At 40.4% G+C, this 27,506-nt stretch overlaps 2 protein-coding genes across 8 annotated transcripts; one reads left to right on the top strand and one right to left on the bottom strand.

Annotated features, from left to right (window-relative positions):
* The first annotated feature begins 3,280 nt into the window (after positions 1-3,280).
* On the top strand, positions 3,281-9,615 carry ica1 (islet cell autoantigen 1). Of its 4 annotated transcripts, none has more exons than XM_088410415.1 (13): positions 3,281-3,386; positions 4,618-4,647; positions 4,733-4,874; positions 6,269-6,341; positions 6,411-6,534; positions 6,606-6,804; positions 6,949-7,074; positions 7,133-7,216; positions 7,293-7,372; positions 7,449-7,495; positions 7,781-8,014; positions 8,080-8,142; positions 9,320-9,615. In XM_088410415.1, exons 2-13 carry the CDS (start codon positions 4,631-4,633, stop codon positions 9,445-9,447), a joined length of 1,317 nt encoding a protein of 438 aa, XP_088266541.1. In that variant the 5' UTR covers positions 3,281-3,386; positions 4,618-4,630; the 3' UTR covers positions 9,448-9,615. The 4 variants fall into 4 exon arrangements, with proteins under 4 accessions (XP_088266541.1, XP_088266544.1, XP_088266542.1 ...); XM_088410418.1 differs by lacking the exon at positions 3,281-3,386 and adding an exon at positions 3,463-3,483; XM_088410416.1 differs by lacking the exon at positions 3,281-3,386 and adding an exon at positions 4,014-4,174.
* An 865-nt stretch (positions 9,616-10,480) lies between these two features.
* glcci1b (glucocorticoid induced 1b) lies at positions 10,481-27,014 on the bottom strand. Of its 4 annotated transcripts, none has more exons than XM_088410412.1 (9): positions 26,138-27,014; positions 25,627-26,013; positions 20,010-20,155; positions 16,026-16,115; positions 14,931-15,047; positions 14,710-14,835; positions 13,580-13,772; positions 13,336-13,456; positions 10,481-11,853 (listed from the first exon to the last, which is right to left on the bottom strand). In XM_088410412.1, the coding sequence occupies exons 2-9, from the start codon at positions 25,931-25,933 to the stop codon at positions 11,616-11,618; spliced, it is 1,338 nt and encodes a 445-aa protein (XP_088266538.1). In that variant the 5' UTR covers positions 25,934-26,013; positions 26,138-27,014; the 3' UTR covers positions 10,481-11,615. The 4 variants fall into 4 exon arrangements, with proteins under 4 accessions (XP_088266538.1, XP_088266536.1, XP_088266537.1 ...); XM_088410410.1 differs by having other exon boundaries at positions 14,931-15,050; positions 25,627-26,010; XM_088410411.1 differs by having other exon boundaries at positions 14,931-15,050; positions 25,627-25,933.
* Between the last annotated feature and the right edge of the window lie 492 nt (positions 27,015-27,506).

Below are 27,506 nucleotides of genomic sequence, written 5' to 3'. Positions count from 1 at the left end.
GCTTTTGATCCGGCGACCTGCTTGCCAGGAATGTTGTGGACGTAAATGTCAAGCTTCCACGTGCTAGTGGAAGTCAATTCACTGGAGTTTGGGGTCAGATCGTGACAATGGTGTTATCAATAAAGGAGAGTGGACAAAGACACGGTCTGAGTCAGAACAAATCATCATCTGCAAAAAAAAAAAAGAGAGCGGTGTCAGCTCAGTCTAACCTCTTCTGACCAGTGCTCGGGTTCTTGGTTTTTTTTATTCCTTCCTAAAGCAGGGGGTTTGTTTACAACCTTTGTAACTTCAATTTGCCTTCAGGAAGTTTACTTATCATCCCAAATACTCAGAGACCTTCTCTTGTTGACCTTTAGGACAAGAAAGTGGCAAAATCATGACATGACAAAAACGTGACACGATCAACACCAACATGAACCTTCTCCCATTCTCTGTGCAAATGGAGATAATACACATTTTTAAATGAGATAAGTTGTACATTTTTCTATCAGGAATTAAACAAGTACAATTATTCTGGTATCAGTAATTGACTTTTTATGTGTCTGATGACTTTATAATTTGTTGGTGTTTGAAAAAAATGCATTGGTGCATTAGATATGAGTGAGTTTTTTAAAACCCATCATTCAGATATTTTTTTGTTGGGTTTTGATTGTTGTTTCATGCCAGTGGACTAACGTACTGGAAAACCAGCAACAGTTTTGAAAATAATAATGTAGTAGACATTCCTTGGGGTTGAAACAGGTTTGGGAATCAGAGGCAATCTGTTCATTTTGTTCTATTTCTTTTTGTTGTGTTTTTTTTGTCGTGTTTCTGTCTTGACCTCTAAAACAATTGGTCTTGTCTCGGTCTCCAAACTCTCATCTGATCGCAACTCTAGTGCCCAATGCTTAAAAAAAAAGTGGCTTCAAGTTATTTACTGCCACTCCTACTAAAGTCTCTTGTCAAACTTTATACTTTAAGCAATCTTGACATATTTTAGTGACCGTTTATTTAAAATAGGGACTAAAATGAGTTTATTGCTACCCCCCCTTTGAAGTTCCCTATTTAACTTAAGACATTGAGCACCATGAAAAGACAACAATGGGAACCCTTCCGAGGCGTGCCATTGACGTCAATTCACGTCAATTACCTTTCTCTCTAAAATCAGTGAGAATTCTCGAAATTGACAGGCAGTAGGTTCCCTTTTTTTAATACAGCTGGCATTAAATGAGTTCATATCAAACAAGGAGAACTAATCAATGTTTTAAAAACCATCACAGGCTTTAAATCATCCCCTTAACCCTGCACTAACACTACCACCATACCCTAATTTGCTAACATTGACCAAAGTGATATTTGGGGGTCAGGCAAAACGTTAGCCACATTGCGTCCTTAAATGGGTGTCTGCGGTTCACAAAATGGCCGCAGGTTCTCAGTAATCTTTTCCAGTGGACCCAGCAAGCAGCGCTTATGTCCGTCATACATGCCTTGTAGGAGCGGAAAATAACTTGACACAGTCGGATCTTAACAGAGTCATCCAGCATGACAGCTGCGAGAAGCAGCAGCCACAGAAGTATGCCACACACCACCAAAACTTTTTATTTTAAGGCCTACAGGCACTCGTAATTTCAGTTGAAATGTCAAACTCATTTTTATCACAGGCCACAACAACATGGCCTGTGATGACAATGAGTTTGAAGAAGTCTTGCTAGCTTTTATGCTAGGTCTTACAAAAAGCTCATTCATCTAATAGTGAGGAAAATCACTCAAATAAGACACACAACGTCAGAGCAAAGCATCAGTGACACACACGTCCCTGATCCATATCGTTAATACCATTAGGCAGCCGACGGGAAGCTTGCTGAGAGATCCCGATTGTCTTCCCGTCTCATTTAAGAAGTCCAACGTCCACCGATAGCATCGAAATGGACCTCAAGACGGGGGTGAAGGACATCGGCCTTGGCGGAGACGCCTGAAGACTGAGTATCAAAAATGAGGCAAGGGGTTCAGGGTTCTTGTTTAAGGCCGACATGCAAAGCGGCTCCCTAATTTACGACACGTTAACGGTGAAGGGCGGACCTGGAGGCGGCCCGTGGATCAAGGGGCTTCATGCACCTGCTGACATAATCAATTTTGAAAACACACACACACACACATGTGGTGGTGTTATGTGGCGGTGTGCTGAGGTGTAAAATTGTGTGAACTCTCCAAACAGGTACATCCATTTAGGGCGTGACAACAAAGTGCCTTCAGGTGACAACAAAAACTGCACGCTATTAGATCGGCTGCACTACGGTAGGATGAAGTAAAGCAAGGGGCTCACACAGGGGGAGGAAAGGGGTTTCCAGTAAGGGGGTGGGGGGAACACTTGTAGTGGAGTGCTTGCTTTGTGTTCTAGTCCCATCATTTGGAGCAGTGAGGAACTGCACCCAGTAAGATAACTGATTAGAAAAAAAAAAAAACAACAAAAAACAAACTGTACATTATATAGTAAACCTAAATATGAAAAAAAAATTGTAATTTCCAATAGGCTCCATGAGATCGTGGCATGACACTTTGTGCTGTTGCCTGACAAAATAAGTACCTCCTTCCAGTAACAAATTGAGCCATTTGTGATATTTTTTTTAGTCCTCTAGATGGTGGTCTTGATTCACGAGGCTTCATTTTCCACTAACTTGGGACCCTAACACAATCTTGAAACCCTACTTTCAAATCCTGATTTAGGCTTCATAGATATCCATTATTCTAATTTGAACTCAGATTTTCTAATTCCAAACTTTTTGTGGAACTCATTAAAAAAATGTGTTACCCATGCAACAATATATACATAAATGGAATTGTCACTCTGTTGAATGCATATAGATTTGTTGTGAATAAGTTCAGCAAAAATTACATTTATTAAAAGAAAACGAGTGTGCAATAAGTTTAAACTAACGTAAAACTACTTTTTTGTGCTAAATAAATCTGTCTTTGTTGCATTATTTTGTACATTCCTTAATCCATGGTTAATTACACATATAAAATAAAAATAAAAGGAAAACATTCATTTCAGATATTATTTTCGAGGCTGCTAATTTATTTTTGAGTTTATGTACATAAACACGACCAACTCCAAAAGGCACAGCTGCAATACTGTGCTTCTTTTTATAATATTTGATGATGACATCCAATGCTGTTGATCACGTGCATGCCGTCAAACGAGTTTTCCAACTGACACACAATTCGTTTATTATGATGATTGTTTGCGAAAGACAAATACTGGCTTGGAGCGGCCAATCAGAAAGGAGAGGGAATGAGGGGCGTGACATTTGGTGACGTAATTGAAGCAACAAAAAAAAGGATGCAGTGTTGATGAAGATGAGGAGGAGAAGGCAGATGATGGTGACTGTATAAGGGAACACGGCAAGGTGCGTGTGATTGTGTCGTATTTTTAGGTATTCATATTAGATATTTTTATCTGAAAATGTCTTCTTTTTTTTTTTAGCTAGGCTTGCGGTGTAAAAGGTACGCGAATACTCTGCGTATTCGGTGTGCATTCATATAGCAGCCACAACTCGAATTTCGATCGAATAAGGTGTAGTGTAGCTTGCAACATAGTAAAAACAACAATAACGTATGCTTGTGTTGTCGTCTCAGTGCAAAGGTGCGTATACGACCAATTAGGAGTTTTGACGAGGCTGCAGTGGCAAATATTATTATAATAACAATTTCATTGACAATCCCCAGTTTAACATACATCATTGCTGATTTTGAGAACCAACATTTAAACAGCTATTTTTCCTAATGAGATGTTTATTTTTGCTGCAGCTGCGAAGTAGTTATTTGGTGGTCCTCCGGAATGCAAAGGGGGCGCTCGCGTACCAAGAAGTCAAACAATAACCGTAGTAGAAAAACAATGTCTTTCCTCATTTGTTCAGCGCAAGTGTACCATATTTAGGCGAGGTTAGTGGATGGCAACGTAAGATGGCTGCCGGTGGCTTCATTTCCTGCAACGGCGAATAACATTAGTAGTCCGCTCCGTGGCAACCCCTCATCAATACAAAACTAACAATATTCTTCATCAAGCATCTTTCAATCAAACACACTTAACAATTTAATCAGATTACAATTTAATCTGAATATTTTTCGATGATTTTTTTCTTCTTCCCGGAACTCATACAGGGCGATTGTGACGTGTATTTGGAGTTTAGGCATGGTAAAACTTTTTAAAGCATATTACTAATTTATACGGTGGCGAAACTTGTCTGTTTCAAGTGTTGGTCGTCTTTAATTTCAGTCACTAACCGGTTTGCTGGAGCGATAGCTTGTTTTTAGTGCAGTATTAAAAGTTTTTGCATAATCTAGCAATGCGTGTTGATTTTTAACCCGGAGTTGTTACGTGAGGTTTAACGCCAAAATGCAAGTGGGCGACAGGTGGGAGGACTGCAGCTTCATGTGTGTACAACGTTGTTTTGAAACTCATGTGCATATTGGCTCAAAATAGTACTTATTCAAAGTATGGCTTGAAGCCAGGGTTAAGGTTTCTAGTAAGATTTAAAGCCATTGTCTAGGTTCCAAGTTTGGGTTTCTTGGTTAATAATTTCATTTTTGAAGCCCTTTTAGTCGAAAGGATAACTAAAGGATTCAATTTCCCTGTAGGTTATCCTAAAAAATGGAAGATGGGAATTTGTGAGTATATCTCATCGTCAGCATAATATGCAAAATGAGGCCGCTAAGCTATTGCTGACGCCATGTGTGCCTTTTGTCTAAATAGTGGTTCCTCGGGCGACCCACGTTCGGTGATGAGCCGCTTCCAGCAGCGCTACTGGAAGACCAAGCAGGCGCTCATCAGGGTCAGCGGCAAGGAGGACGAGCACGTGGTGGCCTCGGACGCAGACCTGGATGCCAAGCTGGAGGTAGGCTTGATGTGTGAAGTGTAAAATAATGTCTCTTAAGATTAAGGTCAGGGTTTCAAATGAATGTTTCAACCCAGAGTTTTGGTTTGGAGTCAAGGTCGGGGGTTCAAATTAGGGATTTGAGACTCACTCCGGGTTTCATAGGTTTTAGGTTGGGTTTGAACTCTGGGTTATGATTTATTTTTAGGGTTTAAAAGTAGGTTTACGATTCAATGTCGAATTTCCAATTTGGGTTTTATTCCTGATTTAGGGTTTCAGATTAAGGTCACAAGGGTTCGGATTTGAAGCCAAGGGTTAGGGGTTCCAATTAGGGCATCACCTGCTTCAGTCAGGGTTTCATAGTAGGATTTCAAGCTTTGTGCTAAGGTTACGAAGCGGGATTTAAGTTATGGGTTAAAGTTTACAGAAAGGGCTGTGGTCTTCAAGGATTTCAAGCCTGGCCCAAGATTTTCAAAGTAGGGTTACAAGTTCGGGTATCAAATTAGTCTTCAAACCTGTGTTAGGGTTTTAATTGAGAGTTTATCCCTGTTTTGGGGATTCAAACAAGGGGTTAGGTTTTTATATTCTGGGTTAGGGTTTCCAATGAGGTTTCAAGTCTTGATTAAGTTTGGGTTTCAAGTTATATTTTCAAGTTTGGCTAGTGGTCCTCTGTTAGGGTTACAAGCCTTGGTCAATATTTTCAAAAAAGGATTTCAAATGAAGCCTAAACCTGTGGTAGGGATTTGAATGAGAGTTTTAAGCCTGGTTTTGAGAGTCAAACATGGTTTAAGGTTTTTAAATCCTCTGTTAGGGTTTCCAATTAAGTTTCCTGCCTCATTTAGCTATTGAAAGTTGGCTTTTAAGTAATATTTTCAAATTTGGACAACAAGACTAGGTTATATTTTTTAAATTGGCTTTAGAGGGAGAGCTTTAAATTTAGGTGTGCAGTCTGTATTAGTGTTTCAATTTGTTATGCCTGGTTTTGGCATTTAAACAGTGGTTAGAGTTCCAAAGTGGAGGTTGAATCCTGTGTTAGGGCACCCAAATAGGTATTCAAACCTTGATTTTTTTAAAACAGGGTTTAAAATTTAGGTTTCCAAATTGGGTTGTACTTTTAAAATAAGATTTCAATTTTCTGTTGGGATTTCAAATGACGTTTTTAAGGCAGTAGCATTTTTTTCAAATTGGGATTTCAAGCTACTCTTAGGATTTCGAATGAAAGTTTCAAACCAGATTTGAGGTTACAAAGTAGGGTCTTAACTCTCTTACACATTTAACTCATTTGGTCCCAAAGGCATTTTTCAATCTTTAAAAAAATTCAAGTATTAGACTAAAGGAGTGTATAAAATGGCTTTTACTAAATGAATTAAAAAGAAAAAAGCTTGCAATTTTGTATTCCTTGTTTTGCGTGTCAGGTGTTTCACTCCATCCAGAGGACGTGCATGGAGCTGCTGAAGGTCATCGAGCAGTACCAGAGGAGGATCTGTTGTAGGTGTCCGCATAAAAATTCCCGGCTATTGATTAGCGACGATCTCGGCCCTAAGCGTTTGCCTTCAGTCCTATCGCAGGAGGAGAACGAGCTGGGTCGCTTCCTGCGCTCTCAGGGCTCTCAGGACAAAAGCCGGGCGGGGAAGATCATGCAGGCCACGGGCAAAGCGCTCTGCTTCTCATCCCAGCAGAGGTCCATCTGCAGCGGACTCTCAACATCTCCGCGTCCGTCCTAGCGATCACGGCCGCTAACTTCCTCCGCAGACAGGCGCTGAGGAAGCCCCTGAGCCGCCTGTACCAGGAGGTGGAGACTTTCCGCTTCCGGGCCATCTCGGACACGTGGCTGACGGTCAAGCGCATGGAGCAGAGCCGTACCGAGTACAGAGGAGCCCTGCTGTGGATGAAGGACATCTCCGCCGAGCTGGACCCGGAAACGTGCAAGGAGATGGACAAGTTCCGCAAGGTTAGTCGGCGGAGAGGCTTTGAGTCGGCCTGAGGTTTTCCAGTAGGGTTGGCCCATTATGACGAATATCCACTAGAGGGCAGCCTTTCCCTATAGAAGACTTGCGATAACGCTGCCTATCCTGGGTCATGTGTGTTTTGTCAGGTTCAGGCGGAGGTGCGCTGCACCAAGCGGAGCTTCGACCAGCTGAAAACGGACGTGTGCCAGAAAGTGGACCTGCTGGGAGCCAGCCGCTGCAACCTCCTGTCCCACGTGCTGGCCACCTACCAGGTAGGAGCGGCGGCCCCGCCCCCCGCCCCGCCGCACGCTGAATCGCTCTCCACCCCAGACCACCCTGCTGCACTTCTGGGAGAAGACCTCACGCACCATGGCCGCCATTCACGAGAGCTTCAAGGGCTGCCCGCGCTACGAGGTCCGCCCTGTAATTACATTTTCATATTTCGCGTCACTTTTTCATATGCCGTTTTCCACGCGACCGTTGCCGACAGGAGGCGGCAAGGAAGAAGAAGAAGAAGAGGAAGAAAAGTCAAGCGGAGAAAAAAGATGAAGACAAGGCGGCGCATGAAGAGTACGTCCCGATAGACACTCTTGCTTTTGGGATGTTTACTGAAATCAAATTTTTGCTGTCCGTTTCTATTTTGCAGACTCGTCTCGCTGGGGAATGACGACAAGAACGCCGCAACCAGAGAAGGTCCAAATCATTTCAATTCATGTTGAACTATTTAATGAATAGGAACAATTTTGTTTATCTGTTACATTGGTGGGGGACATTGGTGGAAAATGAAGCTTCATGAAACACTTTTGATATTTTTTTTCCTCCTCTAAATGGCTCCCTTGCTTTACTTGAAAATTTCTTGAATGTTCATTGCATTAGCATTTTTCTTGAAACCAAGAGCACCATCTAGTGGAGTAAATAAATCACCGGTGGTTCAAAAGGCTTCTGTGGCTTGTTTCTGACCTTCTTTGGATTTTGAAGGAGAAGCGTGTGAATCGTCTCATGAGGACAAAGACAGTTTGGCCCTGCTGGAGGAGATCCTGGGAAGCGTGTCGCTCCAGGACCACACCCCGCTTCGCGACCCCGTCCCCGCGTCCCAACAGTGGAGCCCGCTGTTCGGAGACTCCCGGGACAGAAGCCCCGCCTCCGCCTTTCTCCCGTCTCAGCTTCTGGATCGAGACCTGAACGCGCCGCGATCCGCCGCCCGACTCGCAGGTACGCGCAAGCTAACAAAACGTCACCGGAAAGGGATTCACGTCCTAATTGTTTGACCGCTTCAGAGGGAGCCGAGAACACCATCGCCACGGCAACAGAGCTCTCCCAAGGGGCCGCTAGACCGAAAGGTACAAAATTAAGATTTAGGATCTCAAGAGTTTTGTTAAGTTTTTATTTATTTTTACATCAAAGGCTACACATAGCGTTTTTAATGACTTTTGTACCTTAACACTTGCCGTACTTCGGCTAATGAAACTAGCTTGGATATTGTTTGGGTGTGAACTTAAGGAACCAATCCTCAGTCAGGATTTCATAGTTGGATTCGAAATCTGTGCTCATGGCATTTCTTTTGATTTGCTGATAGTGTGAATTTATTTCCTCAGCGTTACTACTTTGTTTTCGAAATTTCCCCCCAAAATTCGCAGAAATCGAACTTATTTTTGTTGATTTTTTAAACAAAATGCTTACATGGAGAAAGGCATTTAAAAATTTGTTTTGAGGGGGTATTTTGCCTGGTGTGCCTTTTTTTTTTAATATATATATAAATACCATCCCTATCCTGTGATTTACTCATTCATAGCCAAAGACGTATTTTTTCCTTTTTTTTTAATTTAATTTTTTTTTGCCCACATATGTATTTCGAGGTGCTTATCTTTATTTTATTAATTTATTTACTTTGACTATGAAAGGCTAGAACTATAAGTACTGAACCACTCCTAAACCATTTACTTTGGGCAATGAAGTACTAAAGTAATTGATTACTTTAGATATTTATGTACTATAGTAACTTAGTTTTCGTACTTAAGCGATTGATTACTCTAAGAACTGATTAGTCAACGGATTAGTACCAGCCATTTTTAAACACTCCTTAAAAACAAACATCAGAATATAAATTGGAAAAAAAAACAATTAAATCCCAAAGAAAAAAATGAAAATATACAAGCCTTTTTTTAAACCAACACAGGTGATTTTTAAAATCAAACTTTTCCAATCAAATTTGCCCTAATTCATGAAAATTTTGAACAGTCTTGCTCAACAAAATTCACTTAATACTACATTATTCTCAGACAAAAATCCCCCCCCAAATCCATGCAATTTCATTCCTCATTGATTTTCTTTCCTTTTCCCTTGAGAAGAAACATCTATTCATCACAATTAAGTTCAATGTTATTTGTTACAAGCTAATCATTCATTTTCCCAGGGCAAAAGAAAATAGCATCCTTTTTTTATGAATACTTTTTTTATGAAATTTTTTTGAATTTTCACAATCACCTTTTTTTTTTTTCCCGCCCTCTCCGCGTGTAGAAGCAAAGTTTTCCGGGCCATCCCAGGACTTGTCGGCGTGGTTCAACCTGTTTGCGGACTTGGACCCCCTGGCCAATCCGGACGCGCTTGGCAAAAGTCACGCCGAGCAACAGGCTCCCAACGTTTAGCTAGCCCGCTAGCATCAACAAGCAAACAAGTCGATACGGAAAAAATGCTAACAATGTGAACAAAATCAACTTTCAGACTGGATCTCATTATTTTAGGCTAAGCCGAAGACGGTGACGTGCTCTGTTAATGCTGGTTTGCTGGAAATAATAAAACATATCATAATATGATTTTAGCTCAGGATATTTTTTTTTAGAATAAAGAATGACTGTCAGCTATTTTTTCAGTTCATACATACATACATATAGCCATCATATATTGTATTTGCTTTTTTTCCTGGAAAAGGCCATGTGATGATTTTAGTTTTTTGAATGAAATAAAACAACAATGTAAAGTAAGGCTTTTTATCTGAAAATCACAATTAAATTTTTGAAACGTTTTTGAGATTCAAACTGGCGAAATAACCATTCATCCAGTCATATATACTCAGGCCTTTAAGCTTTTTTTTTTTTTTTTTTTAAACCCAACCATTTGACCAAATGACCATGGAAGCCTTTTCTGGGAATTAAAAGAAAAAGTGTATTAGGTTTTTTTTTTTGTTTGTTTGTTTTTTTGCGAGAAAAACGACCATGTACAACAAGGCTTTTAATTTTGAAAAAGAAACAAAACAAAAAAATGACCATGTATCTTTTGTCCAGGTCTTTTGTCCTAAAAATATTATATACCCCTCCTAAAAATAACAACCATGGTACAATAAGGGTTTTAATTCTGAAAGAACAACAATGGGGGATTAAGGTGTTGTTTTTTTTTAACATGTTTTTTTTTTCCTGAAAGAAACTAGTTTTCTTAAAAAAAAAAAAAAAAAATCACAACTAAAAATTGAAATTTGTGTTAAGTCGTTTAAAGGAAAATGACAATGAATATTTGGGTGTTAAAAAAGACCAGGTCTTCATTGCAAGTCCCTTTTTGAAGGGGGGGTATTAAAAAATGTTCTTATTTTCTGAGAGGCACTATTATTCATTTGAATATTTGGAGTAGTTTTACTTTTTAGTCGGAAACAACAAAAATCTCATCACATGGGCAAGCACACAGACACACGGGTGCCATCCAACTTTATTTCGTCGCTTTTTGCATTTGTCCATTTAACACATTGGTGACTTGAAGAGGGCGGGGCCAGCATCCGCGCTCACCCATGATACAAAATGACCTCTGCGGAATGTGTCAACGGGTTTTAGTGTTTGCCCGTTGGCAGAAGAAGATTCAGAGTTGCTAAAAAGACGGCCAGGAGACGAAATCCCATTTGGTCATTCGCATTTAGAAAAAAAAAAAAAAACTGGTTAAAAAGACGATGGGTGCAATTACTTCTGTTGTCCAATCGCATAGAACAAGAGCAGCAGTGTTGTTGTCTACGAAGAAGCTGATTGATCAGCGTAAAGCTGTGTCTGTTAAAAACTGTTGCCATGGAAACCGTAAATTCACTGTCGACCAAAAAAAAAAAATGTAGAAGCTTTGCAAAGGACATGTCCACATCAATACAAATATTTTCTGAATGTACATTTTCCATGTATTGTTCTGATAGGCCAAAAGCGTTGCTACATATTTTCAAATAAAAAAAATTCTCCTACTACTGAAGAATAAAATGTATAATGTCATATTTTCCAGTGTTTTATATATATTTTCTAAATATTTTTAAGCTTTAAGCATGTGAGGCGCAAGCATTAATTTTGTCCACTAGAGGGTGACTATTCTCACCTTTTCAAGTGATACAGCGTCTGTGACTGAGCCAACCTTTGGCCTGTTGGGGCAGCCAATCAGTGTCGAGTATTTGTAACTGTGCCTATTGAGTGACACAGTACTCAGCCAATCATTCTGGAGCTGACGGGCATTTTTTTTAACGCCACTGTTCGAGTTGATGACGTCAGTTAGGATCATTTTCATATGATGTTGATGTTGTAATTAGAAGTAACGTCTGATTGTTTGCATACATTTTTGTCTTCGCTCATTATTATATTGGCAAAGGATCGCTGTAAATAAAAAAGTTGCGTATTTGGAAGTGTAACCATATCTCATTTCCAACAGGCTGCAGTTGTGTAGCTTCTTTTACAACATGCTAGTTTTAGCTGTTTGGGTGCTAGTGGAAAAAAACCAAAAATTAGCGAATGTGTGGACATGAGCTTGATTTGGAGATAAACAGAGTGCAAAGCTTTTCATTCGTAACGCGGCAGTCTTTTTATATTCCCGACGACAAAGCGCCCACGGCGGCCTCCGCTTCCTGTCTGTCGGGCGCATCCTGGGATTGGACCTCGTTTGCGTGGAGGCCGGCGTCGTCGTCGCCGGCGCACGACACGGGCGAGAAGAGGGACGTGCAGAGCAGCTTGACCGGGCAGAAGGCCGAACCCCGGGGGATGAAGTTCACCTTGTTTTTGTCGGGACACGAGAAGAGAGGGAAGCCTTTCGATTGGCCGCACCTTGGGTAAACAAAAGGGCTTATTCGAAACGATTCCTTTTAACTGGCTTTTTTTTTGAAGAAGAAGAATTTACCCAGATTGTGGCATCCAAGTAAACCTTCACATTTTAATTACTGTCACTTAATTATAAAAAAAACACTCATTAAAACTGAATGTACATGCATATGACTGGGATTAATGTCCTTATGCGGCCGCTATTCGTGGGGGAAAGTTCCCACGACTCATGAATAGTGGAAAAAAAAAAAATTCTTACATTTTTTTTAAATTAAAGACTGAATAAAACTATAATCTGTATGTTTTTTCCAGACAAAAATTTGATACAGGCCTCAAAAGATTTGTATGGGTTGGGCCCTATTTTAGATGAAACAACTACCCGTAGATTGATTTGATATTCATTTTGTTGTTGATTAGTTATCAGAGAACCTCTACATGAGGGGTGGGCAACTCCAGCCCTCGAGGGCCGGTGTCCTGCATGTTTTCCAGTTTTCTCTAGCTAACACACCTGATTTAAACCATTAGCTCATCAACAAGCTCTGCTGGAGCTTGAGAATAATCCTAATCATTTGATTCAGGAGTGTTTGAGAGAGAAAACAGGAAAACATGCAGGACACCGGCCCCCCGAGGCCTGGAGTTGCCCACCCCTGCTCTACATTATGTTTGTCAACATTTCAAATGGTTGGCAAATATTGTATAGCTGAGTCTTTTTTTTTGGAGAATAGTCTTGTTTTTGAAGTATTTCAGGGTTTTTTTGTTTAATAATTGTATTTTATGAAGAACAAGCTAAATAAAAAAAAAGCTACTTTTCAATTAATTTATAAACCCAGGGAGGGAGAAAAAGTCCTAATTTTGCAAAGTGAAACTTTTCAAAGAACGCTTGCATTCTTATAGGAATAAAGTTGTCAATGTTGCATTGTTTAGAAACAGTTGAATTTTTGCCATAGAAGCTTAATCACGTTTAACCACAAATATAGTATTTTCCTAATGGTAATTTTGCAACAAAACGCTTCAATTATACAATAAAATGTTATTTTATAAATATAATATATTAAAATATTAATATTAAAGAGAAAAATGGAATGTAAACTTAGATGTCTAAAAAAGTAGTGACATTACCATTATTATTGTTAGATGATGGCGGTAATCAAAAAGTAACCAGGCAAATATTTTGTAGGAGTGCCCCGGTCTGATTTGATATCGTAAAACGGATATAGACCAAAATATTAGAATAAACGGGTCATATTTTCCTCATACTTAGTGTTGCAGACTATTGTTCTTCGTCTGAACGCTGCCAAGTCCCTTCGAATATTCCATGCGTTGATATGGGATCGAGAACAGTATTCTCAGATGCAATATGGGAATGGTATCGGCGGCGAAACGTTGCACGGTGACACGCCTAATATTGAACTCCAACAGCATTGAAAAGCGGACAAAAGGTGAGCAGGGTGACGCGATAGGAGCCAAGTGAAAGAAAGGTCAACTTACAGCATCTCGTCAAAGACTTTGACCCTCTCGCAGCCTTCTGGCGGCTCCCGTTTGAACATGTAGCTGTTGTTGGGTTTGGGAGACGTGGCGAACTTGGGCAGCGGAGAGCCGCACGTGCCCTCTACACGCACAAACAACACACAAAAATCAGCGTCCCGAAAGCAGCGAGCCTTTGCTCTATATAGGAGTTTGGCCTTCATTTTGGGAAAAGAAAATGGCACCTTGCGTTCGCGGAGACGCTTACCTTTGTCCGCGTCCTCGGCGGAGGACGAGGGGCTCCCGTCCGGGGAGTGCAGGTGTTGGGGGCTGAGGGGTCGGGGGGACGGGCTGGACTCGCCGCTGGACGGGGCCTGCGTGTCCGTGTCGCGCGTCTCACTGATGTTGCTGTAGCGCTGCAGCGGGAAAGGAGCCCGCCGCCCGTCCACCGTGTCCGTGGCCTGCCGCGCGCAGCCCAAAGCCAGCGTTTAGCCTCCACGTTTGGGTGTGTGTGTGTGTGTGTATGTATTACACATGTGCTTGCTTGGGGTGTTTATGAAGATTCAATTTTGAAAGGTTAAGATTTTTTTTTAACCTCAAATCTATTAAAAAAAAAAAATTGGGGAATAAAAGGCTTAAAATCATCATTTTACAAGAATTAAGTTTTATTTTTCTTACATCAAGAAAGGGAGCAATATTAGAACTGTATGAAGACTTTTAATTTTTTTAACTGCATTTTAAACACTTTTTCATTCATTATTTTTTGTATTTTTTTTTTAAATAAAAATGTAATCTTACACTAACGTGCGTTTTCAAATAACTATACTGAGAAAAAAAATCCCAAGAATTGTATTATTTTTGTTTTGTTTTCAAATGTTTTTTTTTTTCTCTACAGAAACAACATTTTTGTGATGTCAAATAAATAATAGTAATATTTTAAGTCGGGTTTAAAATAATTGAATGTAGCTTATGGAATTTTGATTTGTCTTCAAGATTTTGACTTTTTTTTAAAAAAGTGACAATTATTTTAAGATTTATCTATTTATCTGAAGTAATAAATATATAAATCTTAAAATAATTGTCACTATGTGAATTAAATCTGATTATTGAACAATAATAGTCAAAATCTTTTTGAATGAAAAATATTAAGTTACTTTCATTTATTGGAAAATCTTTTTGTTGTTAGCATTGATGTTATTATTGATTCTTACAAATTTTTGTTATACATTATCCTCACATTACATTTTTTATATTAATGAAAGTTACCCCCAGTTACTTTGTAGTTGTTGTTTAAAACCATCAACATTTTAAATCCAATAAAAAGAAAAACTGTGACGAACATATGACTCCTTGTAATGTTTACTGTATGATACTATCTGAAGAGAGCCGTAGTGTTACCTGTATGCCGTGCTCCCAATCATGCCTGATGAAAACGTTTTCCAGCTCGTGGTTGATGGCCTCCACGCTGCTCGGCATTCTGCATATGAGCGACTTTGTGGCCAAAGAACAAGATGATCCCTTATGCTAAAAGGGAATTTAAAAAAAACAAACAAACAAAACAGATGAATGAAAATGAACGCGGGTTGAACATGATTTGACTGGGAGTGTTTTGAAGTAACCTGTGAGGAGCCGGCGGCGGAATGCTGCGCGTGCGGCGTCGCGGTCGCGGCCTCTCGTTCTTTGCTCTGCCGACTCCCTTGTTTGCTACGCTGGAGCTGCAGCCTCAGCTTGGCAATCTGCTGGAAGAAGGGCATGATGGCGCAGATTCAAACACATGACACAAGAAACAAGGCCGGGAAAAAAGACAAATCATTCGCTGTTCCAAATGAAAGGTATGATGTGGGCTTTCATAATCTCTACCTATGTTATCAATAATGATCTAATATGATGACATAAAGCCACCGCTTTGTAAACTCAAAATTCACCGGATTTACAAATTGATTATATATCATCATATCTTAACATAAAAGCTTGAAGCGAAACCGAAAAACGCACTTTAAGACCATTTCCCACCAGGACCGATGACAAAAATGTACTTGTCGCAAACTACTTTCAGTCGTATGTCAAATTAACGGTAATTAGGCTATTATGTCATTATGACTTCATACCATGATGCAATGATCCAAAAGCAAATTTTGGGGCCAGAAACTCCACCTCTATTCAAGTCAACATTGTCTGAACCCTTAAAAGCGTCAGCAACAACGCGGGACGCGATGCGGTCAGTCGGACATTGACGTATAATGATGAACTGAGTTTACTAAGCCATAGTGGTGGTGGTGGGGGCGGGTCTTCTGTATCAGATGAAAACAGGATGCTCTTTATGGGCCTGAGAGACGCATTTGTGCTATGCAGACAAAAGGTGTGGTCTTCGCCACTTGCCACCACAAAGACGCTTCTCTTTGCAAACTCCCACACATGCAGTGGCGCACTTTGAATGCAACGCACATTCGAGGAGCGCTCCAAGTGGAGCGCGCGGTGCCGTCGTGGTTCAGGGAGGGAAACACCGAAACGAGCCAGACGGCTTATAGCGGAGAGTGCTTACACTGGAAAAGGAGAAGCTATGTGGAAAAAGCAAAGGCACGCGTGGAGTGAAAGCTCTAGAAAAATGACGAAAAACACGTGTCGCAGCGACCGAGCGAGTGAGTGAGTGAGTGAGTGAGTGAGTGAGTGAGTGAGTGAGTGAGTGAGTGAGTGAGTGAGTGGCCTGCGTCTACCTCCTTGAGATGGTCTGCACTGCCCCAGGAGGCGGACCTCTGGTGAGGAGTCCCTTTCTCCGCTCCCTCGTCCATCCACATGCCTGGAGTCTGAAACGCACCAAAGTACAATGTGATTAGCCATCCATCACACCCCGACCATTTCATTATGCTGGCAGAAATGTGATCGCAAGGCATGACATAAAATGGTCTTAAAGTCAGCAATATAATTATCCTGAACCAATGAGGTGGCAAAGAACTGCTTTTGTTAAAATCAAAGTCCATAACGCAGTTTGATATAGGGTAGTAACCTGCTACATTTTCAAAATGAAGCTTTGATGCTTATTTCAACACAGTTCCAAGGCATAAAGTTACAACAACTTGGCAACAAAGAAGATCTTATCTCTAAACAGGGTACTGTAATTCACTTCAACATAGTTCAGTGGCAAAGCATTGCTTTTGTCCAAATAAAGCACCTCAATTACATAGGCAGTAAAATACTACTTTTGTCTAAATTAGGCACCTCAACTTAATTCCAACATAGTTCATTGCTCCAAGGCAAAGGCAAGCACTGCTTTTGTCTGAATGAAGCATCTCATCTTACTTCTAGGTTCTTCCTGGGCACCAATATTGCCTCAAAACACTAATTTTGTGTAAATAAAGCTCCCGGAGTTTTATTCTCTCTTATTGTGTTTCTTATACTAATAGAACTGCAGTTATATAAGTATATTAGTTGTGTATGTATTAGATTGTAGTTTATTCTTATATCTTACTGCAGTCCAATAGGGAAAGCTGATTTGCAATCCAAGTGAGAGTTTAATCGCATAAAGAAATTAAGTGCTAAATCCCACTCCCTCTATACTTAAGAAGTCAATGAAATAGTCTGTGCCACGAGCGGCTTGTACACTCGTCGTAAAAAGTTGCGGGTCAAACACGCAGCAATGCCAACATGAGCATAAAAAGCGTGCTGTTTGAAGGGTTTGTTTGAGGGGCAAGTAGCTGCTGCTTTTTGCATACATTTGCATAATTCCCCCATTTCCTCATTTGTGCTCTCAGATATGCTACTGGACACACTGACGCCTTTCACGCTGTCTTGTAAAAGTCCCGACCCAGCGGCGAGTGTGACGCCAGATAGCTAGCCAGCGTGCGGATAAAAACTTCCCGCCGCCGATCCCACCCAGAGAGCAGCACGCAGACGACATCCTCAAGAATTCAAAGCAGGAAATCGGCACCGCTGCAACTTTCCATGGAATTCCGATTGTTTAGATTGCACGCCGGGACAGGCACGCCACTAAAGTTTGTTGGAGGAGAAAGAGGCCCATTTTGTTTGCTGCTCATGTCTGAAAATCAGCCGGCGTATCCACCATAAAATATGGGTCAAAAACAAGGTCCATTTGGTTTGTGTGTGGGAGGTCTTGTTTTAAACCACATCCGGAAGAAGCGTACATGTTCAATGTAAACAATAAGACCACATGCGTTTTGTGCGCTAATTTCTGATCTGGCAGATCAAGTCAGATGACACTGCAGTTTGTCATCTTCTGAACACTATGCTGTAAGAACATTTTGTACTAGGTGAGAATGGGTGTGAAGAACGTGTTTTCTGTTAGATAGGAAGGTATTTTGCGCTAGGTGTGAGCATTATATATCCTGAGTAAACGTGTTTCATTTCAGGAGTGAGTGTTTTTTATCTTAGGTGTGAATGTGGTGTGAACAGGTTTTATTTCAGGTTTCAACATAAAACCAGGTGTTTTGTGTATTCTATACCCAGGCTAAACATTTTTAAACATGTTCAGATGAAAATTTTTTCATTCAAAGTGTGAATGTTTTTATATGAGGCGTGAATGTGGTGTGAACATGTTTTATACCAGGTAAGAATGTGTGTAACCAGGCGTGAACATCCACTTCTATTATTGCATTAAGTGTGAAGGTGTAAAACGAGGTGTAAACATGTTTTATATAACTAGGTGCAAAATAATTTAAAATGTTTTGAGCGTTTAGAAATGAAAGGAGTTCGTTTCAGGTGTCAATGTGGCACGAATGTGTTTTATAACAGGTGTGAAAATATGTCAGTGAAGGTATCAGCCGTGAAGGTGTAAAACCAGGTAATATTTAAAGGTGTTCCGATGTAAATGAGTTCCTACCAGGTAACAACATGTGTAAACGTGTGAACATATATCTGTATTACATGAAGTGTAACCAGGTGTAAACATATCTAAATTAGGCCTGACCAGATATAAACATGTTTTAAAAATGTAAAGTGTTCAAATGTTACAGGTTTTTCATGTTACGCGTGAATGTCGCGTGAACATGTTTCATACCAGGTGTGAACATGTGTATCATATGGAGACGGTATGTAAACAGGTGCATAAATGTTTTATATAACTAAACGTAAACACATTTTAAAATGTTCAGATGCAAATTAGTTTTATTTCACGCATGAATGAGTTTTTATATTGGGTGTGAATGTGGAACATGTTTTACACCATGTGTGAACAGTTATCAGGTGTGAAGGTATAAAACTAGGTTCACCAGGTGCATGTTTCAACATGTTACATGTTGAGATGTAAACGGGTTTCAATCGAGGTGCAAATGTGTTTCATACCAACTGTGAATGTGTTTGGCATCAACTGGAAATGTGTTCAATATGTGTGATTTTTTTTTCAGGTGTTAACACAATTTATATTTAGTGTGAAATAGTTATCAGGTGAAAACATGCAGAATCATAGGTGCAAATGCAAGAACGGGGTGTGAACATTGGTATCTAGGTGTAAAGATCACAGGTATCACGGGTACGCTTTTATATGGCTAGTGTGTTTTATATTGTGTGTGTGAACATATTTTATATTGTGTGCGATTGTGCATAACCGGGTGTAAGCAGGTTTTACAGAGTATCAAGTACGATATTAGGTATGAATGTGGTCTGAACATGTTTTATCTTAGGCGTGAACACGTTTTAGTACTCGCGGCAAATGTGGCGTAAACATGTGTTATATACCAGGTGTTTTATATTAGGAATGAGCACATCTTAATAATATGCCACAAAGGCAAAAGAATGAATGTCTTTTACTCCAAGTATTGTGTATTAGCCGTGCATGTGTTTATATTAAGTGTAATCGTGTTTCATACAGGTAGTTATATAATAGGCATAAATGTATTTTACAGCAGAGATCTTGCCTTTGTTTGGTTTACAAAGTCCACATGTCTTTGAGGATGATGTTGCTTTCATATTTGAGGAATGCGCTGGGAAATTGTTTCGGTATTCCACTTGTATCTTTTGAACCTGTGATTTCCTCAACAAGGCTTTGCAGTGGAGCGTACATCAACAATGATGACGGGTGTGCTTGAGTGCAACGTTTTAATTGATGGGAAGGAAGAAAAACGAAGCTGTTTGATGAGTCGGCCTTTGTGCGGCGGTTCCTTATGTTCATGCAGAATGTGTGGTAGGCCTGGGGGCTATTAGCATGTCTATGGGCCCTCTCTCCCACAAAGGGTAGGCGTTCCACTGAGCCACGAGAGCCAGGTGGTAAGCAGGGGGATTTGTCCTTATCCTGGGGGACAGGTGCAAACCACCAGCATAGCTCAGAAAAAAAAGGGCAGAGGTTCTTTTGTGCAGGAAGCGGTCTTTGACCAATCGTTGTGAGGAAGTTTACTCATTTATTTGCCGAAGGACTGTCGAGAGTTCACATTTCAGCAGTGAATGTGTGGACTGGGGCTTCACTCGGCGCTCACATTGTTTCCATAATCGCCCGTCAAGTCACAATAACGTACACATAGTAATAGCTTTTTTTTTTTAGTTAGTTCACACGAGAAAGGTTTTAATGCCAGACAAGAAGTTGCTTCCACCAATGCATTGTATCAGGTGTGATATATACACACAACTGGTTCACACCGGGTAGAAAACAAGTTCAGGCTTGTTCCCACTAAGTATAATACACTCCCGATAAAAAACATGTTTATATCTGACATAGAACATCCACCTGTTGCTTTTCTACTGCTGCTGTGTACCTGAGTGGACTTGTCTTTCATACAGTAGGGGTAGGGCCCATGAGCATCTCGGGGCCACTGTCCGGTGAGGTACGGCCCAGTGATGGCGTCCAGGGAAGATGTCCTTCGGATGGCACTGGAGCTCCGCATCTGTAACTTGGACCTGTCTGTAAGAAAAACACAGATTGTAGACAAAAGAAAAAAGCTTCGTTAAACCCATCGAAAGTACTTCAACCATAGTACCCTGACTTATTTTAATTGAATCTGAAAAACACCTACACTGTGTCGTATAATCAATAATTCACCGTCAGCCCAGTAAATATCCATCTTTGATGGCAGTGAATGAGTTAAGCGAAGGTAAAGTGTAAATTGTGTATGTGTTGAAGCAGGGCTGCTCAATGTGTCAATCACAATAAAATCAAACATAAAAACAGCACAACAGGCCTAAAAGGCTAACTGCAGATGTACATATGTGATGCTAACGTGTTACTATTTCCAGTCAATGAAAGTTAGTTTTCGATATGTACTTGAATTTGTGTGTTGGATGAGCGTATTGAAGGGGAAATATCTATCAACCGCTAATTTAGTTCGTTAAATTCTGCAAGTGAGCTTCTGGATGCGAGTTGTGGCATAAAGCAGCTTCCGACGAGTGTCCATTTTGATTGTTTTTGACTCTTTGTACCAATCACTTAATGTCTGAAAGTGTAATCCTTGCTTACAATTTACATTACAGTACCAAACAGCTTTTTTTTTTTTTAATATGCCCGTACAATGGTGACTCTGAAGCTAGCTTGTAACAGAAATTTCTAACAAATTCGTACTAGCAACGCATACTTCTTGCATATATTATATATATGTACTTATTATTATATATCTCTACTTGCATATATTTTCACACCAGTGCAGTTACTAGCTTCAGCAAGCACATCCACAAGCATACAAATGCAGAGTGAACAAGTAGTTTTGGTTTTACGACAAAGTTCATTATGGACTAAAAACCCGGTTGTGCAATCACGCTCATTAGAAAGCAAACAACCAAGCTAAATCGGTTCCATGATGTCATTCCAACCACAGTCGAGCTCATAAACACAAAGTGCATTAATACTGCATGCAGACATAGGCATTAGCCCAAGAATAAAAATTGCATTAATAAGCTTGCCTGCTGAACACTCAGGATTACTTAGAGAATTTTTCATCAAAAACACTTGTCTTACATTTTGTATTGTTAAAAAAAATAATAAAAATAATACAATGTTTTTAATATAGGCTGTTTCACATATGTTTTTCTTTACTGTCAAATATTTTGGCATTTATTACAATGACTCTCATACAATGGTCATAAATAGTGCATCGACACAAACACATTAGCAAGAAGTGCATTAGTGTTGCCAGGTTGGAACGACAGTATGAGGTCCCGTGACAGGCTTTATATGATAACCACTGAAGTTGCTGTACATTCTGTCCCTGCTCTGTACACACATATATACACAAACACATACTCTAAATGTGAGGCACCCCTCTCTCTTCCTCTGTCTCCTACATACAAGCAGCCATTGTTAGTAGAACGTACAGGCCTATCCAGCCAAAGGTATGGCCTAAGTAAGCTCACGGGCTACAGTGCAATTCCCCTAACAAAGACGTCGGAATACATTTCCATCAATATTGATACAGGCCGGCCAGGCCTCTCGGAGCAGGGGATTGTGGTTATTTTCCACCGTCTCTACACTTGCCAGACCAGAATAATCTCCCCCGATGAGCCCGGCCAAGACGATCAAAGCATCCTGATTTTTTTTTTTTTTTTTTTTGGGAGAGGGGGATGAAGAGTGATTATTTTGAGGCTGGAGATGTAATAAAAACTTTCCCTTTAGTGGGCATAGGGAAAAAATAGTGACCACATTTTCAGGAAGGAGTGGTTTATGAGAGCAAAAGGCGAAAACAAATGTGGTGTCAATCAGGGAAAGCACAACAGAGAGGTTTTTAAGCAGATAATGCACATAGGTGCAATGGTGCTCAGTTGGTTCTGTGACCACACTTGGAAATCAAAACACTTGCGTCTCAAGTCGTCCATCCTCATTGAAATGACATTGATGATGCTAACAACTGACACAGGAAGCTGAAGTTATATTAGCAGTTTGTCACAAATGATAGATATGTGCCTGTCTTATAATGTCTGTCAACGTGAGTTAAAATATTGATTGCTGAAAGCAGTAGTCCTCAAATAGGGGTGCATGAAGGCACTTAGGGGGTATATGAGATTTAAACTGTGCTTCTGCAAGTATCAGTGTTTTAATGCATTTTAGGAACAGAGTATTGTCTTTCCAAATCAGAGGCAAATGTAGTGGAACGGTGTAGTGACACGGGTTTTTGCCAGAAAAAAAAACATCTGATGTTAACTAATCTACCTTCTTGAATTACTGATTAAACGATGCCAAGAGATACCTCTACAACATAGGTGTCAAACTACAGTCCTCGAGGGCCGGTATCCTGCATGTTTTTCAGTTTTTTCTCCCCAACACTTTTAGTTTGACATTAAACTTGAATTGAATGCGGCAATAAACTATTTGAAGCCCGCTTTTTTGAAATGTTGCTCATTATCCAACAAACCGCAGGTTGTTGCAAAATTAGTTGAGTTCACTGCCACCATATAGCACTGGCATTTTTTTTTTTTTGGCTAGCAAATCAACGTTAAAAAAAAAAAAAATTAAATGGCACAACAACAGATTGTATTGCGAGAAACTCCTTAATTTTCTGCATGCGCCCGTGGGAGCTTTAGGGGCATTACAGTAAATGCGTCAATACACACTAAATGTTTAAATGTTTAATGATTTAATGTACCAGTAATCATTTTAAATTAAAAACGGTCTAAATCTTACATATTTTCTAAGGGGAAGTCAAGTTAAACATTTACGTTCCAGAATTAAGTTCTGATAAAAAAAAAAAAAAAAAAATCACCGCTTTTCTTAAAAAATTCTTTTAAGGGAGTGGCTATTTTGCTACTAGCTGACGACTAACAATGACAGCATCGGTCTGCATCACACCTCACCTGTTTTGTGAGTTTGGCCAAGTGCCATTTCCATCCATTTAAAAAGGCGATGGAAGACTTCAGTGTTTTGGGTAACACACAAAACAAATCGAACCCTTAAGCCAAACTATCATATACATACATAACTGTACATATACATAATTTTGGTCTAATAGTTTTGGATAAAAAACAAGGTCACTCTTGATAATGTAAAAGTTTTATATGTAAAAATGAAGGGCCTAGTATGTTGTTCATGTTGGCTGTGATGAGTATGTATCCCTCAGTTGGTCAGGAACCAGCATGCCAGCTAGCTATGTTAGCATCACCGCACAAGTTCAACTCCAACAAAACAATCAAGCACGAACGAGTCTGTGCAAGAAAAAACAAAGGCGGGCCAACTACGGCAATAAAAAACCCTGCGGCCTTTTGGACGCCGCTTTTCACATTCGGTCCAACGCTGCAATTTTGAGCCGGGCCACAATGAAACGGGAGCCGTTCAGCACAGCTGGCGCTTTGTTGACGGTCTTTGTTGCAGCAAAAAAAGTATGTCGGACGAGTGATGTCATGCCGGCGACATGCGGAATATGACACTTATGCCCCTTTTTCACTGCGTGGTGCAGAAAGTACCTCCTTGGTTTGCCGCTGTTGGGTTTCAGCTTCAAAGCAGAACCACTTTTGCTGCGGTGGGACACTGAAGAAAAAAACGCACATTTTAAGAAGTGGAAAGCAACTTCAGCAAAGCGGGCAACAAAGTAAGCTAATGTTAGCATGTGCATGGGCTACGTTATCAGTCCCCGGTGTGTGTTTCAACATTAAGGTGGTGCCGGCACAGCAGCCGGGAGGTGAGAGGTCGCTGCTCTCCGTAGCCCAAAGTATGCTCGGCATGCGGTCGGGCTGGGAAATGGTCGCCCTGTAGTCGAAGAAGAAGACAAGTGCCCCTTCTTGCTTCCCGCCATACACGCTACACTGATCAAGCTAGGTGGCCATCCCAGTCGAAGGAATGCGCTGGTACGATGTTATTAAGATGAACCATTGAGTAGGAAATGACTTGACCTCACAGCATAAGCACAAAAATCAACTACGTGAAGCGCTACACTGCAAACTGCTCTCACACCGGTGTCTTAAGCACTGCAGTTACAGGCATGTAAAACTGCTGTGCTCCCAACGGTATTCCTGCTACAAATCCTGTGGTGGACACACAAGTCAGAACATAGAGTGGTCATTTACTCAGCTATGTGAACCACTGCACTGCCAGTAACAGGAAAGAGGTGTCACACTCTTATCTGTATTCCAGCAACGGATTCTGTGGCGAAAACACAAGCCAGAAAGGGCTTAGCGAGGGGACAGAGTCATTTCTGTGAACGACTAGATCACATAAAGGATCTACAACTCTAAAAATGTCACAAATAACACTTCACAAACAGCACTACAAATGTCCAACACGTTTATTCAATGAGATGTAAAGTGGTTTCTACTTCGATCACTATTTCACCAACAAACCTTGTGCTATACACACAATGTGGCCCACTACAATGCCAAAAGCCAGGCAGATGTTCTGCAAAATAAGACTTAACAGCTAACACAAACCAGGTAATTCTAGAGACTATCTTTGCTGCCATAATTAAAAAACAAAAAGGTTTCTAAGCATACACACAAACATTTGTTTTACTCATCAACACCCCCCCATGTTCCATGTACTGAAAGTTTATAAGCGAGCAAGCAAGAATTTTCAGTGTTTCATTCAGTGTCAGCTATTTTAAAAAAGTAAATAAATACTGTGAATAAGTGCCTGTGATGAAATATCTGGTCTTCAGGGGTGCACATAAATACATCTTTGTTTTTTTAGACCCTTCTTTACCCTAAAATTGAAAGAAAAAAAAAGTAAATAAGTACCTAGGATTGAATGTCTGGACTCTGTAAAGATGGACAAATGTGTCTTTGGGACTGAATGATTAAAATGTTTTTGTTCCAGATGCATTCAAATGGTCATCAATTACAGGAAACCTTTGGCTAGTCAAAGACTGACACTGTCACAACCCCTTGCAAAAAGTGAGAGCCTACTCTAGTAAATAAACAAGCTGTTTAAACAGAGCAGATAGATTCTTCTTTGGTTATTGTTTTTTTCCTCCTCAGCTTGTTGATTGGCTCCACAATCCTGATCGTGTAAAGCCTAATACAAATAGATGAGCATCTGTAACTGTAACGATGACAAGATGACTGTTAAAAGTTCAAATTTGGATATGCATTTTTCAAGATTTTTGGCAGACTTCCACATCTTTCGACTTTTGAGTTTATAGTTATAAAACGCACTTCAGTATTTGGTGAATTGTCCAAGTTTTGTTTTGAATGACTTGAACTTGAATAAAGTTTTGGAGGTTTGAGTCAGACTTGACATAGGTGATGGGTCCAAATTTGACTCCGTTTCTTTCCCCCAGAATCATGGCTGAGTTCCAATTGTTAAACTGTCGATTTCAAACGCTATCAATTACACTCTTGCGTTAGGTGCCAATGATTTGAACCCCCAAGTTTTCCAACTTGAAACTTTTGAGTTTTCACTTTTGTTTAGAGTGAAGTTAAAGATGGTGGCGTGACATACTTTAGCGTGGTGTTGTTTACCTCTGGAAACGGGCGAGTCCGGGGGGCAGCAGGCGTCCTTGTTTTCGGGCGAGAGTCCCTGTTTGCTTCCTGGGAGGAGTAGAGTCGGACTGGAGGGGGGACTGGAGCCTCGGCTGCCCCCGGCGGCCCCGCCATGGAGGCTGTGCGAGGGCCGCGTCGGGCTGCCTTGGCCGCCGCGCAGCAGCTGGTAGGGTACGGTGGCGCGGAGCGGGTGCAGGCGGCATCCCCCGTTGCCGAACGAGCCCGGGGAACCCGCGTTGCTGCGCCTCACACGGGGCTGCTGGAGCGAGTTGCCGGGGACTGACATCTTCAGCCAAAGAGGCCGGGTTTTCAGAGCGAAAAAGAGGCGAGAAAAGAAAGAAAAAGTGTGGCCGCCGGCAGCAGCTGCTGGAGTGGAGAAACAGTTAGCACAACACGTTAGCTTCCTCTTTTTGTGTGTGTGTGTGTTTATTCCACTCTTGCGCTCGAAGAAAAACAACAGTCAAAAGACGTGATGTAAAGTGAAACTTACCTTTAAGCTACGTACAAAAGCAAACTCGGACTTTAATCATAACACAGGTAGCTTTTTGTTATATTTATAACTTATTTTAAAGTATTAGCTAAGTACAGTAAAGATGCACGTTCTATCCATCTCGACGACTACTCAATGACTTACTTCGGCCCGACTACTAGCTGAAGTCTGTTGAGGGCGGATACAATAGGCGGGTCACCGGCTTGTGATTGGACAACTGCGATGTACAGTAACGCCGCCGATTGGTCCGAGCAATTAAATTGAAAGCGCTTGTAGCCAATGACATAAAATCTTGTTGTAATCATGTCTGAAGCTGTGTAGTTCTTGATGTCGATGTTAGAAATGAAGCTATTAAATTTGTTCACAATTTCCAACTGCATCTACGGTTTTAATAATGGAGCTACTTGCTAAATACAGAAAGACCGTTAAAAAGTTATCTAACAACTGATAACGTCTGTGTCAACATATAGGACAAATATACAACGTTTGTGGTCAAAATGCACATATTTTACATTTTTATAGGGCCACCAACACCCCGAACCAAATGAGTAACTTTTGTGACAAAATATTGGAGGCAAAGACTCCAATTATGTGGCAAAACACAACATTTTGTGGTCAACAGTAGCATTTGACTACACGCTTATTGCATTTCCTTGTGAAACGACCACTTTCCAGGCCAAATATATCACTCTCTTGACAAAATATGAGGCAAATATAGCACGTCTCTGCCAAAATGACCCCCCATAGTTTCAGCATTTTTGTACACAAAATATGTTTTGATGGTAAAATATTGAATCTAAACTAAAATATGACATTTTATGAAGCCTAATATAGCATTTTGTGAACATAAATAGTGAAATTGTTGCACAGCCACACCTACTATTTTCAATCAAATGCATCACTATACAGTGCACCAATATGATAAAGTTTTAAAGTGCTTTTTTGTGGCCAATTACTAATGTTTTATATCTATTTGCATCTATTGTACATATGAAACTATAGTTGAATTGTTCAAACAAAAAACTAGCATTTAGTAGCCAATGTTTTATGAGGCTAAAGTTAAATAAATTATTTTATTGATAATACATCTTTTTAGGGCAAGTTAAGTTTTCCATTACGGGGCATTTGGCTGAAAGTCCACTTTTTTGTGGTCATATATTGCTATTTTGTAAACAAATGTTTAAATGGAAAAAAATGTAAAACTAGATTGGATCTAATAAGTAAATCCATTTACGCTTATTACAAAAACTAGAGTAGTCCACTTTTGTTCTTATTTTAATTTTTCCAGTTTTCATGCTCATTCATGTTACTCATTTGCGTTTCCATCTGTTTCACAGTATTTGGACGGAGATAAAACACTCACACGTGT

The sequence above is a fragment of the Hippichthys cyanospilos genome, chromosome 3 (genome assembly GCF_059441005.1).
Source record: "Hippichthys cyanospilos isolate Australia breed blue-spotted pipefish chromosome 3, RoL_Hcya_1.0, whole genome shotgun sequence".
In the NCBI taxonomy this organism is placed as follows: Eukaryota; Metazoa; Chordata; class Actinopteri; order Syngnathiformes; family Syngnathidae; genus Hippichthys; species Hippichthys cyanospilos.
This window is presented reverse-complemented; position numbering and strand designations above follow the sequence as displayed.